Source organism: Bos taurus, chromosome Y (genome assembly GCF_002263795.3).
Source record: "Bos taurus isolate L1 Dominette 01449 registration number 42190680 breed Hereford chromosome Y, ARS-UCD2.0, whole genome shotgun sequence".
NCBI lineage: Eukaryota > Metazoa > Chordata > Mammalia > Artiodactyla > Bovidae > Bos > Bos taurus.
This window is the reverse complement of record NC_082638.1, coordinates 7,791,534-7,810,479: the sequence shown is the minus strand read 5'-3', so window position 1 is coordinate 7,810,479 and position 18,946 is coordinate 7,791,534. Positions and strand designations below refer to the sequence as shown.

Here is an 18,946-nt window from a genome sequence, read left to right as displayed (position 1 = left end):
TGGTAGCTTAAGCAGAGAGCCGTCAGCAGGGTTCAGGGGACTTGCCAAGGCAGTCTCCTGGTTCAGACTCCGAGCTCCCACTGCAGAAAGCATGAGTTTGAAGCCTGGTCAGGGAACTAAGGTCCTGCATGCCACCTGGGGGTGGGGTGTGGGGAGCAGAGAGTTTGGAGCCCCGAGTGGTAATGTAGCAGGGTATTCGGGAGGCTGGGAGGTGGCCGTTGGTTCCAGAGTGGATGTGGTATTGGGGGCCCAGGAGGGTTAGTGGAAGTGAGCCAGACACGGGGTGCAGGTGTGAGTAGAAGGGACCCCAGCCCAACACAGCCGGGAGGCAAGAAAGGACCATTTCTCTGGGGAGAAATGACAGATGCTTCTTTGTCTCCGGCCTTTGATGTTCAGGCAAAAGCTCATAATGTGCAGAGGCTTGCCAGGTGGCTCAGTGGTAAAGAATTCACCTGCCAATGCAGGAAATGGGGGTTCAATCCCTGGGTCGGGAAGACCCTGCTCTGGAGAAGGAAACGGCAACCCATTCCAGTGTTCTTGGCTGGAGAATCCCAGGGACTGGGGAGCCTGGTGGGCTGCCGTCTGTGGTGTCACGCAGAGTCGGACACGACTGAAGCAACTTAGCAGCAGTGACTTAGCACTGCATGCACGGTGTCCAGAGCAAGGTGACAGTGGTTAGTTTTCCTGGTCAATGGTGGGACTGGACTGAATGCAGGGCCTCCACTCGGCCTGATCAGCCAGCCTCTCTCTCATTGCTGGTGGGAGATCTTTGATTTTGGGGGCCAAGTTGCATGGCAGTGGCGTGACCTGTGGGGTCTGGTTCTCTGACCAGGGGTCGAACCCATGCCTTTTGCATCGGAAACACGGGGCCTTCACCGCTGGACTGCCAGGGGAATTCTCGCAAGACATTCTGTGGGAGGCAGGAGGCTGCTGGCATCCTGCCGTGGTGGATGCGTCTTCACAGGGCAGGAGGTCGGAAGGGCGTTTCACAGCTGTCCCGTCTCCTGTTGCTGTGTTCCACCAAGGGTTGTCATGAGTGTGGCAGGCACTTTATCCTTTTTCAAGCGGAGGTTCCCAGTTGGGAATGATAGCTTTTGTCCCTCATAGTATATACTGCACAGTATCTGGGGACATTCCAGATGTTATTGGGGCAGTGGTGGGGGTGGGGGATGCTGCTGACATCCAGTGGGCAGAGACTAGGAATGGCGATCGTAGACATCCTCCAGGTAGGGGACAGCCCCGTCACAGAGGAATATCCAGCCCTGAACATCACTGGTACCCAGAGAAGAAATGTTCTGAGGTATCCCAGTGTTCAGCTAGCTCATCCATATTTTATTTTATTATTTTTTAGAAAAATGTTTATCTATTTGGCTGTACCTGGGTCTTAGTTGCAGGGCACACAGGATCTTGGATCTTAGTTGTGAGATGTGGGACCTTGTTCCCTGACCGGGGATCAAACCCCTAGCCCCCTGCATTGAGAGCTCAGAATCTTTGTCACTGGGCCACCAGGGAAGTCTGTATCCCATGGTTTTTTTTTTTTTTGGCTGGACATTTGGCTTCTTTCTGTGTTTTAGCTGGTATGGGTGGTGCTGGTGTGGTCATTCTTAAACAGGTCTTTTGGTGGACACTCAGGAGACTTGAAGGTTTTTCCACCTGTTTTCCCAACTGGTCATAGCAATTTTTGCATCCGCCCCATGGACTAAGGAGCCTGGCGGGCTGCGGTCCATGGGGGTGGCAAAGAGTCAGATATGACTGAGAGACTAACAGAACAATAATAAACTGTGTATGAGAGTTGCCGGTGTTTGAAGCAGCCCAGGTTTCCATCGGCAGGTGAAAGGATAAAGGGAAGGTGGTGTATACATACGGTAGAATATTAGTGTTAGATAACGGGTGCTCCACGCGGCCTTTGATCATGTGCGTTAACCTCCAGGGCTACAACCAGACCCAGAGGACAGTCCCGTGGGACTTCACTTACACATGGCATCCACAGGAGTCAGGTTCTGGAAACAGAAAGGCAGAATGGCTCTTGCCAAGGACTGGGAGAAACGCTTGATGGACCCGGTGTTGGTTTTGCAAGGTGAATTCCTAGGGCTCACTTACTGCTAAGTCACTTCAGTCGTGTCTGATTCTGTGCGATCCCATAGACGGCAGCCCACCAGGCTCCCCCGTCCCTGGGATTCTCCAGGCGAGAACACTGGAGTGAGTTGCCATTTCCTTCTCCAGTGCATGAAAGTGAAAGTGAAGTCATTCAGTCGTGTCCGACTCTTAGTGACCCCATGCACTGCAGCCTACCAGGCTCCTCTACCCATGGGATTTTCCAGGCAAGAGTACTGGAGTGGGGTGCCATTGCCTTCTCCGAGGGCTCACTTAGACATCATGTAATTATAAAGAATGCTGCTGAACAGTACGCTTAAAAATGGGTGACGCATCTTATTAAATAACAGCGTCAGCAATTCCGTATATGACTGTGGCATGCCCTGTCGGCTATTTAGATAACTTCTTCCAAAGCAATGTTCTGTAGTTTTCAGGATTCAAGTTTTGCCCTCCTCTTTTTAATCAAATTTGGGCTTCCTTTGTGGCTCAGCTGGTAAAGAATCCGCCTGCAAGGTGGGAGACCTGGGTTGGGAAGATTCCCCTGGAGAAGGGAAAGGCTACCCACTCCAGTATTCTGGCCTGGAGAATTTTCCACAGAGTCTATAGTCCATGGGGTCGCAAAAAGTCGGACACGACCGAGCGACATTCACTCTAATCAAATTTATCCCTAGAATGTCTATGCCTCTTCAGACTACTGTAAATGAAATTGTTTTCTTCATTTTATTTTTGGGTTGTTTGTTCATAGCGTATAGAAAGTAAATAAGTTTCTGTATATTGAAAAAAATGGTGACAATAAGTTTTGTGTGGGGTGGGTTAAAGCACAGTTTAAAAAAACTTGTTCACTTGCTAAGTTGTGTCCAACTCTTTTCGACCCCACAGACAAGGACAGAAGTTGAAAGTGATGCAGAAGTGCCCAGTGGCCTCCAGTTTCTCTTTACCGCGCTGCACCCGCGCCGCCCCTCCCCCCCACCTCCCCACCCATCACTGTTTATCTTCAGGAGAGGCCCAGCTTCCCTGTCCTTCACCATCTCCCGGAGCTTGCTCAAACTCAGGTCCATGGAGTCAGTGATGCCATCCAACCATCTCATCCTCTGTCATCCCTTCTCCTCCCGCCTTCAATCTTTCCCAGCATCAGGGTTCTTTTCCAGTGAGTCGGCTCTTCACATCGGGTGATGCTTTCAAACTGTGGTGTTGGAGAAGATTCTTGAGAGTCCCTTGGACTGCAAGGAGATCCATCCAGTCCATCATAAAGGAAATCAGCTTGCTTAAACTCATGTCCATAGAATCAATGGTGCCATCCAACCATCTCATCCTCTGTCGTCCCCTTCTCCTCCTGCCTTCAGTCTTTCCTAGCATCAGGGTCTTTTCCAATGAGTCAGCTCATTACATCAGATGGCCAAAGGATTGGAGTTTCAGCTTCATCATCAGTCCTTCCAATGCATATTCAGGACTGATCTCCTTTAGGATGGACTGGTTGGATCTCCTTGCAGTCCAAGGGACTCTCAGGTGTCTTCTCCAACACCACACTTCAAAAGCATCAATTCTTCGGCGCTCAGCTTTATGGTTCAACTCTCACATCCATGCATGACTGCTGGGAAAACCATAGCTTCCGCCTTCTATCCTTGGACAAAGTTTCCTTTGTATCCAACCTAATGAACTATATGGAAATAGAGTTTCTAGAAAACATAGTCCCCATTCTAACCAAGAGGACCCAGAGCTATGCCCAAGTTAGGAACACCTGACCTGTGCATATAGCACATATATCAGAGAGCCAACTGTGGAGAAGGCATATTTGCTTTTTTTCCCTTTCCTTGATTGCAAAAACCACAGACTGTAAACCATAACATCTTTTCCCTTTAATTAGTGGATAACTGCACCACAATGTTGTGTGGTGCATACAGCAACTTGAGTCAGCCATGCATGCGTGCGTGCTAAAGTCACTTCAGTCGTGTGTGACTGTCTGATCCCATGGACTATAGCCCACCAGGCTCCTCTGTTCATGGGATTCTCCAGGCAGGAATACTGGAGTGGGCTGCCCTGCCCTTCTCCAGGGGATCTTGTCCACCCAGGGACTGAACCCGTCTCTTATGTTTCCTTCGTTCTTTAGCGCCAGTAAAGAACTAGGCAGGGTCTGTACCACCAGTGCCACCTGGGAAGCCCGATCAGCCGTGAGCATACACATATAAACGATGACATTTTGTAGAGATGCATTTGTGTCTTAGCTGGAGAACTTAAATTGCGTTTGTGTGTGTGTGTGTTTCAAATGGGGGACGTGTGGTTTAGTTTCCACATAACCCATTTAGGTGAAACTTTTGTAAGATACCCCTCCTTTGTGAATGGCAATAAACTGTATTTTAGAAGTTTTCTGTAAAGCTGTATAGTAGCTCATCACGGGTAAAAGAAACTGTAGGTTGAGAATAAACAGTAAGAGCTTCTAGGATAACTGAACTTTGGGGTTTACTCTCCCCCCAAACACTGTGGTATGCAAGACCTTAGAAACCAGTTTATCCAAATAGCTTTGGGGTGTTTGTAAACAGAGCAATCTCTCTTTGCCACTTAAGCATCTCCTTTCCTCGTGTTATTAATTAGGAGTGGGGACCATTTGTTACTGAACTTGAAAGTCCAGGATCCTCCCCTGGGTTGCAGTCCTGATTGGAATGCCAGCAAATTCTAAATAACCTGTTTTGTAAATAATACTTGCATAAGACTCTGAATTTGCAACATATTTTCATAATTTGTCTCCCTTTTATTCTTCTCATGGTCCTGGGTTGTCAGGCCCACCCCCCTCCCCCAGCACAACTGTTGTCCGAATTGTTTTGAGTGGAAAACTGAGAACGAGAACAATAAAGTGGGCTTCATTCTCCAGTTCTCTCCAGTCGGGCTTCCCTGCTGGACTCAGATGGTGAAGAATCTGCCTGTGATATTGAAGACCTGGATTCGATCCCTGAGTCGGGAAGATCCCCCTGGGGGAGGAGGGCATGGCAACCCACTCCAGTATTCTTGCCTGGAGAATCCCCATGGACAGAGGAGCCTGGTGGGCTACCGTCCATACAGTTGCAAAGAGTCGGACACAGATGAGTCACGAATGTTTTCAGTTCTCCAACTTGCAGTGAAGTGGTAGGGCTCAGTCTGAAGTCCTAGCTCCTTCCCCCTCATCTCTGTGAAAACATCCCTGATCGTCAGCCCCTCCTGGAATCCTCTGGTCTGACTGCTCCCTGCTCTGTGATTCTGGGGCCCATGAATGCGTCCATCCCTGTGCTTGTCACATGGAATTGTCTATCCCTCAGGGTCTCCAGTGTTCTTGCCTGGAGAATCCCAGGGATGGGGAAGACTGGTGGGCTGCCATCTATGGGGTCGCACAGAGTCGGACGTGACTGAAGTGACTTAGCAGCTGCAGCAGCAGCAGGGTCTCATTGGGAAGCAGAAAGCACGAAGTAATTGGAACCGGGGCTGCTTAATAGAAGGCAGGCTTCCGGGCACTGGCCACATTCCAACACACCCCTTACGGCTCCTCTGTCAGGCGGGTTTGTGCCATTGCCATGGAGACCAGAAGACCGCGGGGGGCCCCCCCACTCCGCCTTAAATACTTACCATATGGCTGTCTCGGTGCAGAAGTTTGCCACCCCGGGTGTAAAGAATTACTGTCAGCAGACGATTCCTTATCATTAACTTAGTGAAGAATGATTAACTAGGTGCTCCTTGGGGTAAAGAGAGCTCTGAAGAGGACGGCAGCTGGAAGGAACAGTGACACCACTTCTGGACTCAAGGCCGGTGACCTCTCTGATGCTGGGAAAGATTGAAGGCGGGATGGGGAAGGGGACGACAGAGGATGAAGATGGCATCACCGACGCGGCGGACGCGAGTTTGAGCAAGCTCTGGGAGCTGGCGGTGGATAGGGAGGCCTGGCCCACTGCAGTCCATTGGTTTGAAAAGAGGCAAGACACGACTGAGCAACAAAACTGCAAGGAGATCCAACCAGTCCATCGTAAATGACGTGAGTCCTGAATATTCTTTGTAAGGACTGATGCTGAAGCTGAAACTCCAATACTCTGGCCACCTGATGCAGGAAACTGACTTCTTGGAAAAGACCCTGATGCTGGGAAAGATTGAAGGTGGGAGGAGAAGGGGACAACAGAGGATGAGATGGTTGGATGGCATCACTGAGTCAATGGACATGAGTTTGAGCAAGCTCCAGGTGTTGGACAGGGAAGCCTGGCGTGCTGCAGTCCTTTGGTATGAAAAGAGTCAAGACGCTGCCTTGTCTCTGGAGCAGGGCTGGCTTCAGAGGGAAGCCCTGTCCCCCAGTGTCCCTCTGGTGCCCTCTGCTGACAACACTTCCTGAGGCACAGCCTGCCGCCCCCCGCCGCCAAAGGTCCCCACGTCCAGCCCCAGTATCACCACTCAGCTGGTGACTGGTGATTTGCACTTAAGACGCACTATATTGCTACCTGGCATGGTACTGAAAAGGGTGTCCTCTGTGCACCTTTTTCCTGGATTGTGACTTCCCCTCGCCAGGCAGGGGTGTTCCAGAAATGCCCCTGAGTGTTGCCCTGCAGACAGTGTCCCCTCCACGGGTTGGCCTGTGTTCTCCGAAGTGCTGTGCTGTCCCTGAGAGTCAGGACTCCACAGAGCCCTGAGGCCCTGGACGTTCACCCCTCCTGGAGAGCAGCCATGTACCTTGGGCTTCGTCTTCCGCTGAGGAGGCTGTGGGCTCTGGGCTCAGAGTTGAACAGTCCTATTGGGTTCCCTGTCAAGTCTGGATTGAGTTCTCAATTGCTACCTCTGACCCCCTGATGCAAATTTCCTTCCCTTTGCATTTCTTTTTTAAAAATTGCACTGTTTTATTTATGTATTTGATGCTTTTGAACTGTGCTATTGAAGAAGACTCTTAAGAGTCCCTGGAACTGCAAGGAACTCCAACAAGTCCATCCTAAAGGAGATCAGTCCTGAATATTCATTGGAAGGACTGATGCTGAAGCTGAAGCTCTCTTAATCCTTTGGCCACCTGACAGGAAGAGCTGACTCATTAGAAAAGACCCTGATGCTGGGAAAGATTGTGAGGGCAGAAGGAGAAGGGGACAACAGAGGATGAGATGGTTGGATGGTATCATCCACTTAGTGGATATGAATTTGAGCAAACACCGGGAGATGGTGAAGGACAGGGAAGCCTGGCGTGCTGCATTCCATGAGGTCGCAGAGTTGGACAGGAGTGAGCGACTGAACAATTAATGTATTTGTTTTTGGCTGTGCTGGGTCTTCCTTGTTGCACAAGGGCTTTCTCTAGTCGCAGCAGGTAAGGGCTACCCAGTAGTTGAGGTGGGCTTCCCTAGTGGCTCAAACGGTAAAGAATCTGCTTGCAATTACGGAGACCCAAATTCCATCTCTGGGTGGGGAAGATCCCCTGGAGGAGGGCGTGGCAACCCAATCCCATGGACAGAGGAGCCTGGTGGGCTACAGTCCACGGGGTCTCAGAGAGTCAAGAGATGACTGAGCAACTAACATTGTCACTTTCCATTTTTCTTGCACAGGCTTCTCACTGTGATGGCTTCTCTTGTTGCAGAGCATGGGCTCTAGGGCACTAGGGCTTCCATACTTGCAGCATGTGGGCTCAGTGGATGTGGCTCCCAGGCTCTAGACCACAGTCTCAATAGTTGTGGCCCATGGAACTAGTTACTCTGCAATGTGTGGGATTTTCCCAGACCAGGGATTGAACCTGCCTCCCCTCCATTGGCAAGCAAGTCCTATCCACTAGACCACAACGGCACTCCACTCCAGTATTCTTGCCTGGAAAATCCCATGGACAGAGGAGCCTGCAGTCCATGGGGTCGCAAAGAGTCGGACACGACTGCGTGACTTCCCTTTCCCTTTTCACTTTCATGCACTTGGGAAGGAAATGGCAACCCACTCCAGTGTTCTTGCCTGCAGAATCCCAGGGACAGGGGAGCCTGGTGGGCTGCCATCTATGGGGTCGCACAGAGTCGGACACGACTGAAGCGACTTAGCAGCAGCAGCAGACCACCAGGGAAGGACCCCCCCCCTCCGCCCCGCCTTCCCCGCTCTGTTTTTCAAAAGGTGTCTTTGAGCAGTCAGCATCTTTCCTGTTTCTCTGTGGACTTCTGGTTGCTGACTGCAGCCTCTGATCCCTCCAGGTCTTTCAGACTTCTCCTTGGCCTGCTCTGTCCATCAGCCTGGCTCTGTCCATTTCTCTGGGCCACGTCTGCCTTTCTTGATATTGGGGCCCCATGTGATGTAGCCCTTACCTTGGCAATGAGTGGAGGAAGTGTGTTAGAATCTTCAGGGTGCATCCATATGTTCTTATGTGTGGGACTAAATGCAGATTTGTTCATCTGAATCTGAAATGTATGAGGTGGGTTTGGGGGTTTCTTCTTAGGCTTTTTTTTTTTTTTTTTTTGCACGTGGAGGTGGTTACCACTTTTCTTGTTTTTTGAGATAACATTTTGTCAAGCACAAGGAAAGTAATTTTCCTCTCTAATTGAAGTGTGGCTGTTTTGAGGATTTGTACACAGTTCAGTGTGTACACCCTTTTTTAAAAAAATTAATTTATTTAAATTGGAGCCTAATTACTTTACAATATTGTAGTGGTTTTTGCCATACGTTGACAGCCATGGGTATACCTGTGTCCCCCATCCCGAACCCCCCTTCCACTTCCCTCCCCATCCCATCCCTCAGGGTCATCCCAGTGCACCAGCCCTGAGCACCATGTCTCATGCATCGAACCTGGACTGGCAATCTGTTTCACATATGATAATATACATATTTTAATGTTATTCTCTCAAATCATCCCACGCTCGCCTTCTCCCACAGAGTCCAAAGGTCTGTTCTTTACATCTGTGTCTCTTTAGCTGTCTCGCAAATAGGGTCGTCGTTACCATCTTTCTAAATTCCATATATATGCGTTAGTATACTATATTGGTGTTTTTCTTTCTGAGTTACTTCACTCTGTATAACAGGCTCCAGTTTCATCCATCTCATTAGAACTGATTCAAATGCATTCTTTTTCATAGTTGAGTAATACTCCATTGTGTATACGTACCACAGCCTTCTTACCCATTCGTCTGCCATTGGACATCTAGGTTGCTTCTGTGTCCTGGCTATTGTAAACAGTGTACACCCTTCTTAATATATGTACTAAAGATCTTAAAAACCACATAGTTTCTAAATAGATATTCCAGTTACTTTTCTAGCCTAAAATGTGTAAGCTACTTTTCCTTAAGAGAATAGCAAATACTGATAGGCTGTGCCATCATATAGGTCCCATTAACTCATTGCTTAATATCATAAGCACTGCATGCTCAATTTGCAATTTTTCATGGCATGTTCATGGCACATTATTGGAAGCTGGAATGTCATGATGAGGGACAAGAAAGAGCCAGGATCAAGAAATACTTTTCTTTGGGAAGTGGGTCTTCTAAAACACCTGGGAGTCAAAGTCATTTTAAATGTTCAAGACATATTTTGTGCACAGTTGTGACACCAGATTGCCATTGAGTATGTTTTGTGTTAAAAAAAATTACCCCCAGTGAAATAGTCAGCTGACGCTCAGGACATGTGTGCTGTGCTAAGTCGCTTCAGTTGTGTCCAACTCTGCAACCCTGTGGACCATAGCCCGCTAGGCTCTTCTGTCCATGGGATTCTCCACTCAACTACTTTGTAAACAAAGTCAATTACTTTGCCAAAAAAGGCCTGTCTAGTCAAAGCTATGGTTTTTCCAGTGGTCAGGTACAGATGTGAGAGTTGGACTATAAAGAAAGCTGAGTGTCGAAGAATTGATGCTTTTGAACTGCAGTGTTGGAGAAGATTCTTGAGAGTCCCTTGGACTGCAAGGAGATCCAACCAGTCCATCCTGAAGGAAATCAGTCCTGAATATTCACTGGAAGGACTGATGCTAAAGGTGAAGCTCCAGTCCTTTGGCCACCTGATGCAAAGAACTGACTCATTGGAAAAGACCCTGATGCTGGAAAAGATTGAAGGCAGGAGGAGAAGGGGATGACAGAGGATGAAATGGTTGGATGGCATCACCCACTCAGTGGACATTAGTTTGAGCAAGCTCCGGGAGCTGGTGATGGACAGGGAAGCCTGGCATGCTGCAGTCAATGGGAACTGAACTGAGAGTTCCTGGGAAGCTTGAATGCCACAGATCGCTGATAAGATACTCCAGGAGATTGTCCAAGGAGACAGAGACCAGTGATGAGAGTATGTGCAAGTTTGGATACATTTCAATGGATGTTTTTTATTTTTTTCCCCCCACCACGGGCTTCTTTGTTACCAAAGATGTGCTCTCCGATTGCTTCGCAATTAGATCCTCTTCCTGGATGACTCAACTCTCTTCAGAGACAAGGGAACTCAGGAGGGTGACCGGGGAGGTGACATCAGTGATTGTCGTAGCTCGTAGAAGCCAGTGATGTCTTACACTGTCCCCTGGATGGCTTTCTAGTCATAGCTGATAAGTCGTGGGTATGATTCATGGCCTTTGAAATCTGATCCCAGACCTAAACGTTTCTCCCATTTCCATTCTGATCTCCAGTGGTTGCGATTTTCCCAGTCCATCTAAGCTCCATATCTGAGCTCTACTGCACATGGCACCCCACTCCAGTACTCTTGCCTGGAAAATCCCAAGGACAGAGGAGCCTGGTAGGCTGTAGTCCATGGGGTCCCGAAGAGTCAGACACGACTGAGCGACTTCACTTTCACTTTTCAGTTTCATGCGTTGGAGAAGGAAATGGCAACCCATTCCAGTGTTCTTGCCTGGAGAATCCCAGGGACGGGGGAGCCTGGTGGGCTGCTGTCTGTGGGGTTGCATAGAGTCGAACATGACTGACGCGACTTAGCAGCAGCAGCAACAGCACACCCCTTTCCTGCAGTGGCCCTTGATGTCCATCAATGAATATGTCCCTTGACCTGCCTTCCCAGCTGCCAGAGTCCTTGCTTATGTTCGTGTTCCCTGCCCTGTCTTGGTTTGAGCATGTGTGGCTGCTGATCTGTGATGTGTTCTGGGCAGTAGAGATGCTTTTTCCTCTCTACCTAGAGGATGAAGTTGCTAGACGCATTTGCTCACTTGATACAGAGTCACTCCCCTGCTTCCCTGCCGGGCCTTCTGGGACTCCCTCCCCCAACCTGCCCCACCACTGCCTCCAGGATATCATTCAGGCTTATGAAACTAAAGGTCAAATTCCTCATCTTCCTCCTTCTGGCCTTATCTTCAGAGGCTCCCCTTGCCAGGGTGCTACAACTTTTCAGGCTGACATTCTTCAGACAGGCCCGGGTCCTGACCCCTTCCCATGGAATGTCCACCCCCATCTCTGCTGGCCCTTTCAAGTTGCTGTCTGGGGGTGAAGGTCTTTCATCTCCAGCCCTGAGCCCCTCCCCTGTCACCCCCACTGCCCTGACTCTGCCGTGACACTGTCCCTTCCTGAATGAGTCCCAGCTCCCACAAAAATCAGGGTTCCCCTCCGCCCTTGGTGGGTGTCATCTTCAATCATCAGTAACAACATCCGTTGGATGAAATATGAAAGCTTGCTTCCAAAAAGAGTTCCATGGACTAGTTTTTGTTCTGTTTTTTTCCCTTCCCTCCCTCTTGCTGTTTCCAGAGTAAATGTTTCCATCAGGACAGCAAGGCAGTCTGCTCATTTTTGGACACTTCTAAGCCCTAAAAACTCAACAGGAGTTTGCCAAACAGAATTCCAGTGCATAATCCAAACCGGAATATTCGGCCTGGCGAGTGAGCTTGGGGCTTTCCTTCTGACCGGGGTACACGGACTGGCATCGTGGGTGGGCGTGGATTCCTTTGTCCTTGCCTGCCTGCCTTTTTGTAAAGGGAGTTTTCTTTTTTTTTGCCCCTGAGCAAGGAACACTGAGAACTTTGCCCGGTGGTTGTAGAACAGGACTGCCCTGTTTGTGGCTCCTGCAGACAGTGCCCTCTGTGACTGGCAATGCCCAGCACTATCATGACTGTTAAACAGAGGATGGCAATAAAAGGAGCCTGCATGTGTACAATGCACGATGCATTCGAGGCGTGACTCATCACGTGTAATGCACGATAGACCATACACAGCTGATGGGCAGAGCCGTATTCCTGGGACCCTAGGGCCAGCTTCAGGTCTGGGCTTCACTAGGTTCAAGCCTGATGAAGTCTTCCTTAGGGAAGACTTAGGAGAAGCTTGATGGGGTCAAGAGTACAGACCTGAGGTCTTCAAAGCTGCCTTGTTTGCAACTCTCTTCTCCATGAGCATGAAAAATGTCGGACAAACGCTTTGTCTTGGCGAGGAAGCCTGGATAGGCAGAGATCACCGGCTACTCTGTCTCCCAAACCTGGAGCAGTTTTTTTTGCTGGGAGTGTAGGTGGAGTGTGGTTTGGACGAGGCAGACGGGCTGCCTTGGAATGTGGTCTTTGTGGCTGGAGCAGGAGCTGGGAAGTCTTTGCAGATGAAGGGAAGCAACACAATGTGATTTGGGCTTTGGGGTGAAGCCAGACCTTTGTTCAAAAATTTTTTATTTTATTTGGCTGAGCCAGATCTTCATTGAAGATCTTCCATCTTCATTGCAGTGTTCAGAATCTTTAGTAGTGGCACATGGAATCTCGTTCCCTGACCAGGGATCGAACCTTGGGCACCCTGCATTTGGAAGCTCAGATTCTTAGCCAGTGGACCTCCAGGCGAGTCCCTTAGCCAGACATTAATGACAGCGCTTTGAGAGAATCTCACATGCAAGGGTTCACGGGGATGAGATGGAAAAGCTCACCAGGTCATGGCCGAGTCGTTAACAGGTGATGAGTTGCCTGTAAGAAGGGCTACCTTCAGAACCTGTCATAAGACCCTGCAGGTTCCTCCATCATCATGGTTTCACCTAAAGGCTTTCTAAAAACGTGATGCTCAGATTCACCAGCTCTGTGCATGTCTGGTTGTTGTCTCTTTGGGGACATCCATCCCTTCTTTCTCCTCCGTCTCCTGCTCTTTCATCCTCTTCTGCCAGGCAGCCCAAGGGTTCTTCTGCTGTTCCTAGGTCTGTTTTCTGTGTGGACAGCCTCCATTCCTGCCTCTCCAGTCTTTTAAGTTCCTTCCCCTGCTGTTCACTCCATCTTTTCCTCCAAGAACTCCCGCCTCCCGCCCACCCCAGCTAACTGCCCACCAACCCTCTGATTGGACATAGCCCTTGGCCACCCCCAGCTGGGGCATGTCAAAACCTAAACTCTCCACCACATATCCTTCACCTTGGCTGTTTCTGGCTGAGTGTGTAATCTTGGCTGGGTTGAAGCGTTGAAACGTAATGGGATCTGTCATTACGTTGGGATTAAAAATAGTCTAGACTTGGAAACCAGTTGTTAGCCGAACGAATTGCTTCATAGTTCTGTTTGGAATGGTCATTTTGTTCATTATGTTTTGTTTATGGTGTCAACTTGCAATAAAGAATTACTCTGTTACCCTAAGGAGGAGTTGAGTTGTCCTCGGGTGCAGGCAGAGAGACGGGTCCAAGTACGGTGTGGTTTCATCCTTGAGCCTGTCAGTGGCTTCATTTCCAGCTCTGCAACTGCCAGAGGAGGAATGTTTCTTTGCTTTAGTGCCTGGTGAGGTTTGGAACTGATTTTCAGGTCAGCCCTGGCATATAGTGGGAGCACAGTGAACTTCCAAAATTGTACCCTGGCAATGGCACCCCACTCCAGTACTCTTGCCTGGAAAATCCCATGGATGGGGGAGCCTGGTGGGCTGCAGTCCATGGGTCATGAAGAGTCGGACACGACTGAGCAACTTCACTTTCACTTTTCACTTTCCTGCACTGGAGAAGGAAATGGCAACCCACTCCAGTGTTCTTGCCTGGAGAATCCCAGGGACAGGGGAGCCTGGTGGGCTGCCGTCTGTGGGGTCGCACAGAGTCGGACATGACTGAAGTGACTTAGTCGCAGCAGTAGCAGCATGCCCATAAACAGTCATCTTTTTCACTAGTTTTCCTAGCAGTTTATAAAAAGAATGGCTTTTTGGTGTAGAAAAGCGGTTGGCAGCTTTTTTTTTTTAAGTAACAAGCCAAGTAGTAAATATTTTTGGCTTTATGGGCCCCAAACTATTCCATTCTCTCCTGTAGCAGTGTATAAACAAATGGGTGTGGTTGTATTCCAATAAAATTTTATTTACCCCAAACAAAAAAAAGACAGCTGGCTGGATTTTTTGCAGGGAGGGTGAGGGGAGGGCATACCACCTAGCATGTGGGATCTTCCCTGACCAGGGATGGGACCCAGGCCTCCTGCATTGGGAGCACGGAGTCTTAACCACTGGACCACCAGGGAAGTCCTAGCTGGGTGGGTTTGATTCATGGGTCATAGGGCTTTCCGGGTAGCTCAGCTGGTAAAGAATCCGCCTGCAGTACAGGAGACCCTGGTTCGATTCCTGGGTGATCCGCTGGAGAAGGGACAGGCTACCCACTCCAGTATTCTTGGGCTTCCCTCATGGCTCAGCCTACAATGCAGAAAACCTGGGTTCCATCCATGGGTTGGGAAGATACCCTGGAGAAGGGAAAGGCTACCTACTCCAGTATTCTTGGGCTTCCCTGGTGGTGCAGACTGTAAAGAATCTGCCTGAAGTGCAGGAGATCTGGGCTTAATCCTTAGGTTGGGAAGATCTCCTGGAAGATCCCCTGGAGGATGGCATGGCAACCCACTCCAGTATTCTGGCCTGGAGAATCCCATGGACAGGGGAACCTGGTGGGTTGCAGTACATGGAGTAAGTAGCAAAGAGCTGGAAACAACTGAGAGGGTAAACATGGCACATGGTAGGAAAAATAGGGTGGTTAATTGATGGCTTACTCGATGCTTAGTTGGATTATTACTATATGAGAAAAGCTGGGTTAAGGATTTATAGATTGAAAATTTTCAGGATAAAAGTTGTAAAATTCTTTTAAGGAGTCAGTCAGTCCACTTGTGTACATACTGTGTCTAACTCTGAGTAGGGAGTGTTTATACACACGGGTTTGATCCTATGGTCAGGAACAGCTGAGACCTGTGGTCTTGCCACAGCTAAGATCCCATGGAGACGGAAGATGGCACGTGTTGCAACTAAGACCCAGCACAGCGAAACAGATAAATATTTTTTTTTTAAAGCAGTCTACCAGGTCCTCAAAATGTTTACCCTAGTTACCGTATGACCCCAGCATTCTACTCCTAGTTGTACACCCAAGGGAAATGAGGATGCATATTCACACACAAACATGTGTATACAAGTGTTCATGGGGCGCTGACAGCCAAATGTATGGATGTGAGAGTTGGACTCTAAAAAAAGCTGAGCGCTGAAGAATTGATGCTTTTGACCTGTGGTGTTGGAGGAGACTCTTGAGAGTCTCTTGGACTGTGAGGAGATCCAACCAGTCCATCCTAAAGGAGATCAGTCCTGGATGTTCATTTGAATGACTGATGGTGAAACTCCAGTACTTTGGCCACCTAATGTGAAGAACTGATTCATTGGAAAAGACCCTGATTCTGGGAAAGACTGAAGGGGAGAGAAGACGGGGACTACAGAGGGTGAGATGGTTGGATGGCATCACCGACTCAATGGACATGAGTTTGAGTTAACTCCGGGAGTGGGTGATGGACAGGGAGGCCTGATGTCCTGTAGTCTGTGGGGTGGCAAAGAGTCAGACACAACTGAACTACTGAGCTGAACTGACTGAATAGCCCAATCAGTAGAAACAAAGTAAATATATCCATCCCTGATGAACAGATACATTGAATGTGGTCGATTGGTACGATGGAGTATCACTCAGCCCTAAAAAGGAACGGAGTTCCAACACAGGGGTCAACACGGACACACCTGTAAAACACATCATGAGTGAAAGAAGCCTGACACAAAAGCCCACCTGTTGTATGACTGTGTGTACCAAGTGTCCACAGTACGACGTGTACATGTACATGGTCTCCGGGGAGGGCTGGAGAGTGACTGCTGACAGGTACGAGGTTTCTTCTGGCTTAGGAAGCCTGTTCTCAGCTGGGTGGGTGGTGATGGTTGGACGAGTCTGAATACAACTAACAGTCCATTCATTCATGTGTACGTGGGTGGATTGGCTTGTATTCGTCTTATAGCTAAATAGAGCTGTTACAGAAATTAAAAAAAAAAACAACAACAACATTGAAAGAAACCTGTTACAGAAAAAGTCCTAGGTGCAGGACTTTAAAAAAATATTTTTTTTTTTTTGGCTCTGGTGGGTCTTTTGTTGGTGCACGTGGGCTTTCTCCAGTTGTGGTGAGCAGGCGCCCCTGTCCACTTGCAGCCTGTGGACGTCTCATTGCGCTGGCTTCTCTTGTTGCAGAACACGGGCTCTTGGGCGCACGGGCTTCAGTAGTTGTGGCCCCCCGGGCTCTGGAGCCCAGGCTCAGCGGTTGTCGTACACGAGCTTTCTTGCACTGTGGGAAATGGACTCTTCCCTGAACAGGGCTCTGACCCATGTCTCCTGCGTTGGCAGGCAGATTTTTTAACCACGGGACCCCCAGGGAAGCTCTAGGTGCAGGATTGATGGGTGAGACATAACTTGTGAATGATTTTAAAACACCCATCTTGTGTTTTTTTGGAGGAAGGAAATCCAGAAAGCAAAGGGGTCCGTCTGGACCTCTGGTTTCCGGTGTGTTTTTTAGTGTCTGTACTCTGCTGCCCCTTCTGTAAACGGTAGGCTTTGCAGATGCTGACCAGATGAGGAGTACAGACCAGGAGAGGGGTGGATCCCTGGTCTCCCACAGGGAATTGGGGCCCAAGCTGGATCCTTTCACTCCTAGGTCGTCCTAAAGCCAGTCCAAGAACTGGTGGGTAGCACGGAGCTACACGTCCTCCTTGTCAAGTCCTGAGGACTGGTTTGCTCATTTGGTGGGGGGAGCTCATGGACCCTCTTTCTGCGTTGCAGGTTGAAGAAGGCAGCAAAGCCGCGGCTGTGGACAAACTGCTGGCCGGAGACGAGATCGTGGGCATCAATGACATCGGTCTGTCTGGGTTTAGACAGGAGGCCATCTGCTTGGTGAAGGGGTCTCATAAGACCCTGAAGCTGGTGGTGAAAAGGTAAGACCTAGGCGTCAAGCCTTGTTTATGGACAGAGATGAGCAGGTCAGCAAAGCTTGGAGTCTATTGGCTGCCCTGTGTCAACTGTGACAGTCCTAATGTGGACGTGTGTGTGTGTGTGTGTGTGCATACATATTTGAGCGTGTACACTTAGGAAGTATATGAGTGATTCATCTCTTGGCCAAGGATGAATCCAACTTCACAAATTTGAAAGATTTCCTTCTCTTTTTCTATTTTTTTAATTTAGTTTTATGTTGGAGCATAGTTAACTTAGCTAAAGCTCCAATACTTTCGCCATGTGATGCAAATGGCGGACTCTTTGGAAAAGACAGCAAATTGAATCAGTTATACATACATACATATATATATATATATATATATATATATATATATGCAAACACACACACTCTTTTTTTGATTGTTTTCCTGTGCTTGTCACAGAGTATTGAGTAGAGTTCCTGGTAACAGTCAGTTCTTACAAGATTCCTTCTTTCATTACTGCTGAGTGTTAATTTTTGACTTGTGAAGTGATTTTGATTCCTTAAATCTTATCCCTGGCAATAGCTGATTCTCTAAATGAAGCAAAGTGTCATGGCCCAGTTTTAACACAAGGCGGCAGGCTACTGGATTTTCGGATCTCATGCTAACGTGGAGTGATGTACACAGATATCCAGGTGTTTCTAGCACTGTGCTGAGCTCTGGGGCAGGCAAGCATACTAGCCTAGAAAGCAAATTGTTAATAGGAGTTGGGATAATTTGAGGGGGTCAGGGAGCGAAATTGTGGACCTGATGCTTTTACAGGCAGGAACTAGAACAGTACAGATGGGCAACTCAGAGGTATTGGTGATTGTTTTGGGCCACGCTGGCTGCAAAGCTTGCCGGCTTCCCTGGTGGCTCAGCTGGTAAAGAATCTGCCTGAAGTGCAGCAGACCATGGTTCGATTCCTGGGTTGGGAAGATCCCCTGAAGAAAGGATAGGCTACCCACTCCAGTATTCTTGAACTTCCGTGGTGGCTCAGCTTGGAAAGAATCTGCCTGCAATGTGGGTTCGATCCCTGGGTTGGGAAGAGCCCCTGGAGAATGGAATGGCTACCCACTCCAGTATTCTTGCCTAGAGCATTCCATGGAATTCTTGCAAGATCTTAGTTCCCTGACCAGAGATCAGACTCAGGGCCCCAAAGTGATGGCACCAGAGTCTTAACCACTGCACAGCCAAGAAATTCCTGTGACTGCTTTTATATAGAGAAATAATCCTCCACTTGGTATTTCACAGTTAGCTCATTCACAGTACAGTGTTGACCTGCCTTTTTTAAACAGAATTAGTCCAGTCTTTTCCAAGATTGGCTGTAAATTTTAAAAAGTAAAATGACCTGCCCTTGCACTTCAGTTTTTAGTACAGACTTGAAGACATATCCCAAAGGATTTTTTTGGGGGGGAAGCAAAATAGCATCCATGGAGGAGGTTCAGAAAGTGAAGAAGGAGAAAGTTTTCTTTGCCGCATTAACGGAGCAGCCTCATTGCTCCGTGGAATAGGCGATTGTCCTTGTACATCAGAAAACTAGTGTCCCGGCATGGCTGTTTCTGAGCCCTTTGGGGTGGAGGGGACAAGAGAGATGCTGTCGTGGTGTAGCGTTTCTTTGGGGTCACCTCATCGACCTCTGCACTTTTAAAGAGGAGAAGCTTTTAGGGTTCGGTGTGGTGTGTTCCCAGGGTCAGCAGCAGCTTGGTCCCTCAAGAGCGGTCAGCTGCAGTGACCCCAAAGGGTTCTATGCAGTGCCCTCAAAGGGTTTGCTCACTGCGCAGTGGTCA

The 18,946-nt window shown here is 48.8% G+C and overlaps 1 protein-coding gene across 1 annotated transcript in view; it reads left to right on the top strand.

Annotated features, from left to right (window-relative positions):
- LOC132342139 (protein Shroom2-like) overlaps positions 1 to 18,946 on the top strand; it is a 150,503-nt gene that overhangs the window by 55,871 nt on the left and 75,686 nt on the right. The window contains 1 exon segment of the mRNA XM_059884005.1: positions 16,987 to 17,138. Coding sequence (XP_059739988.1) covers positions 16,987 to 17,138 — 152 coding nt within the window.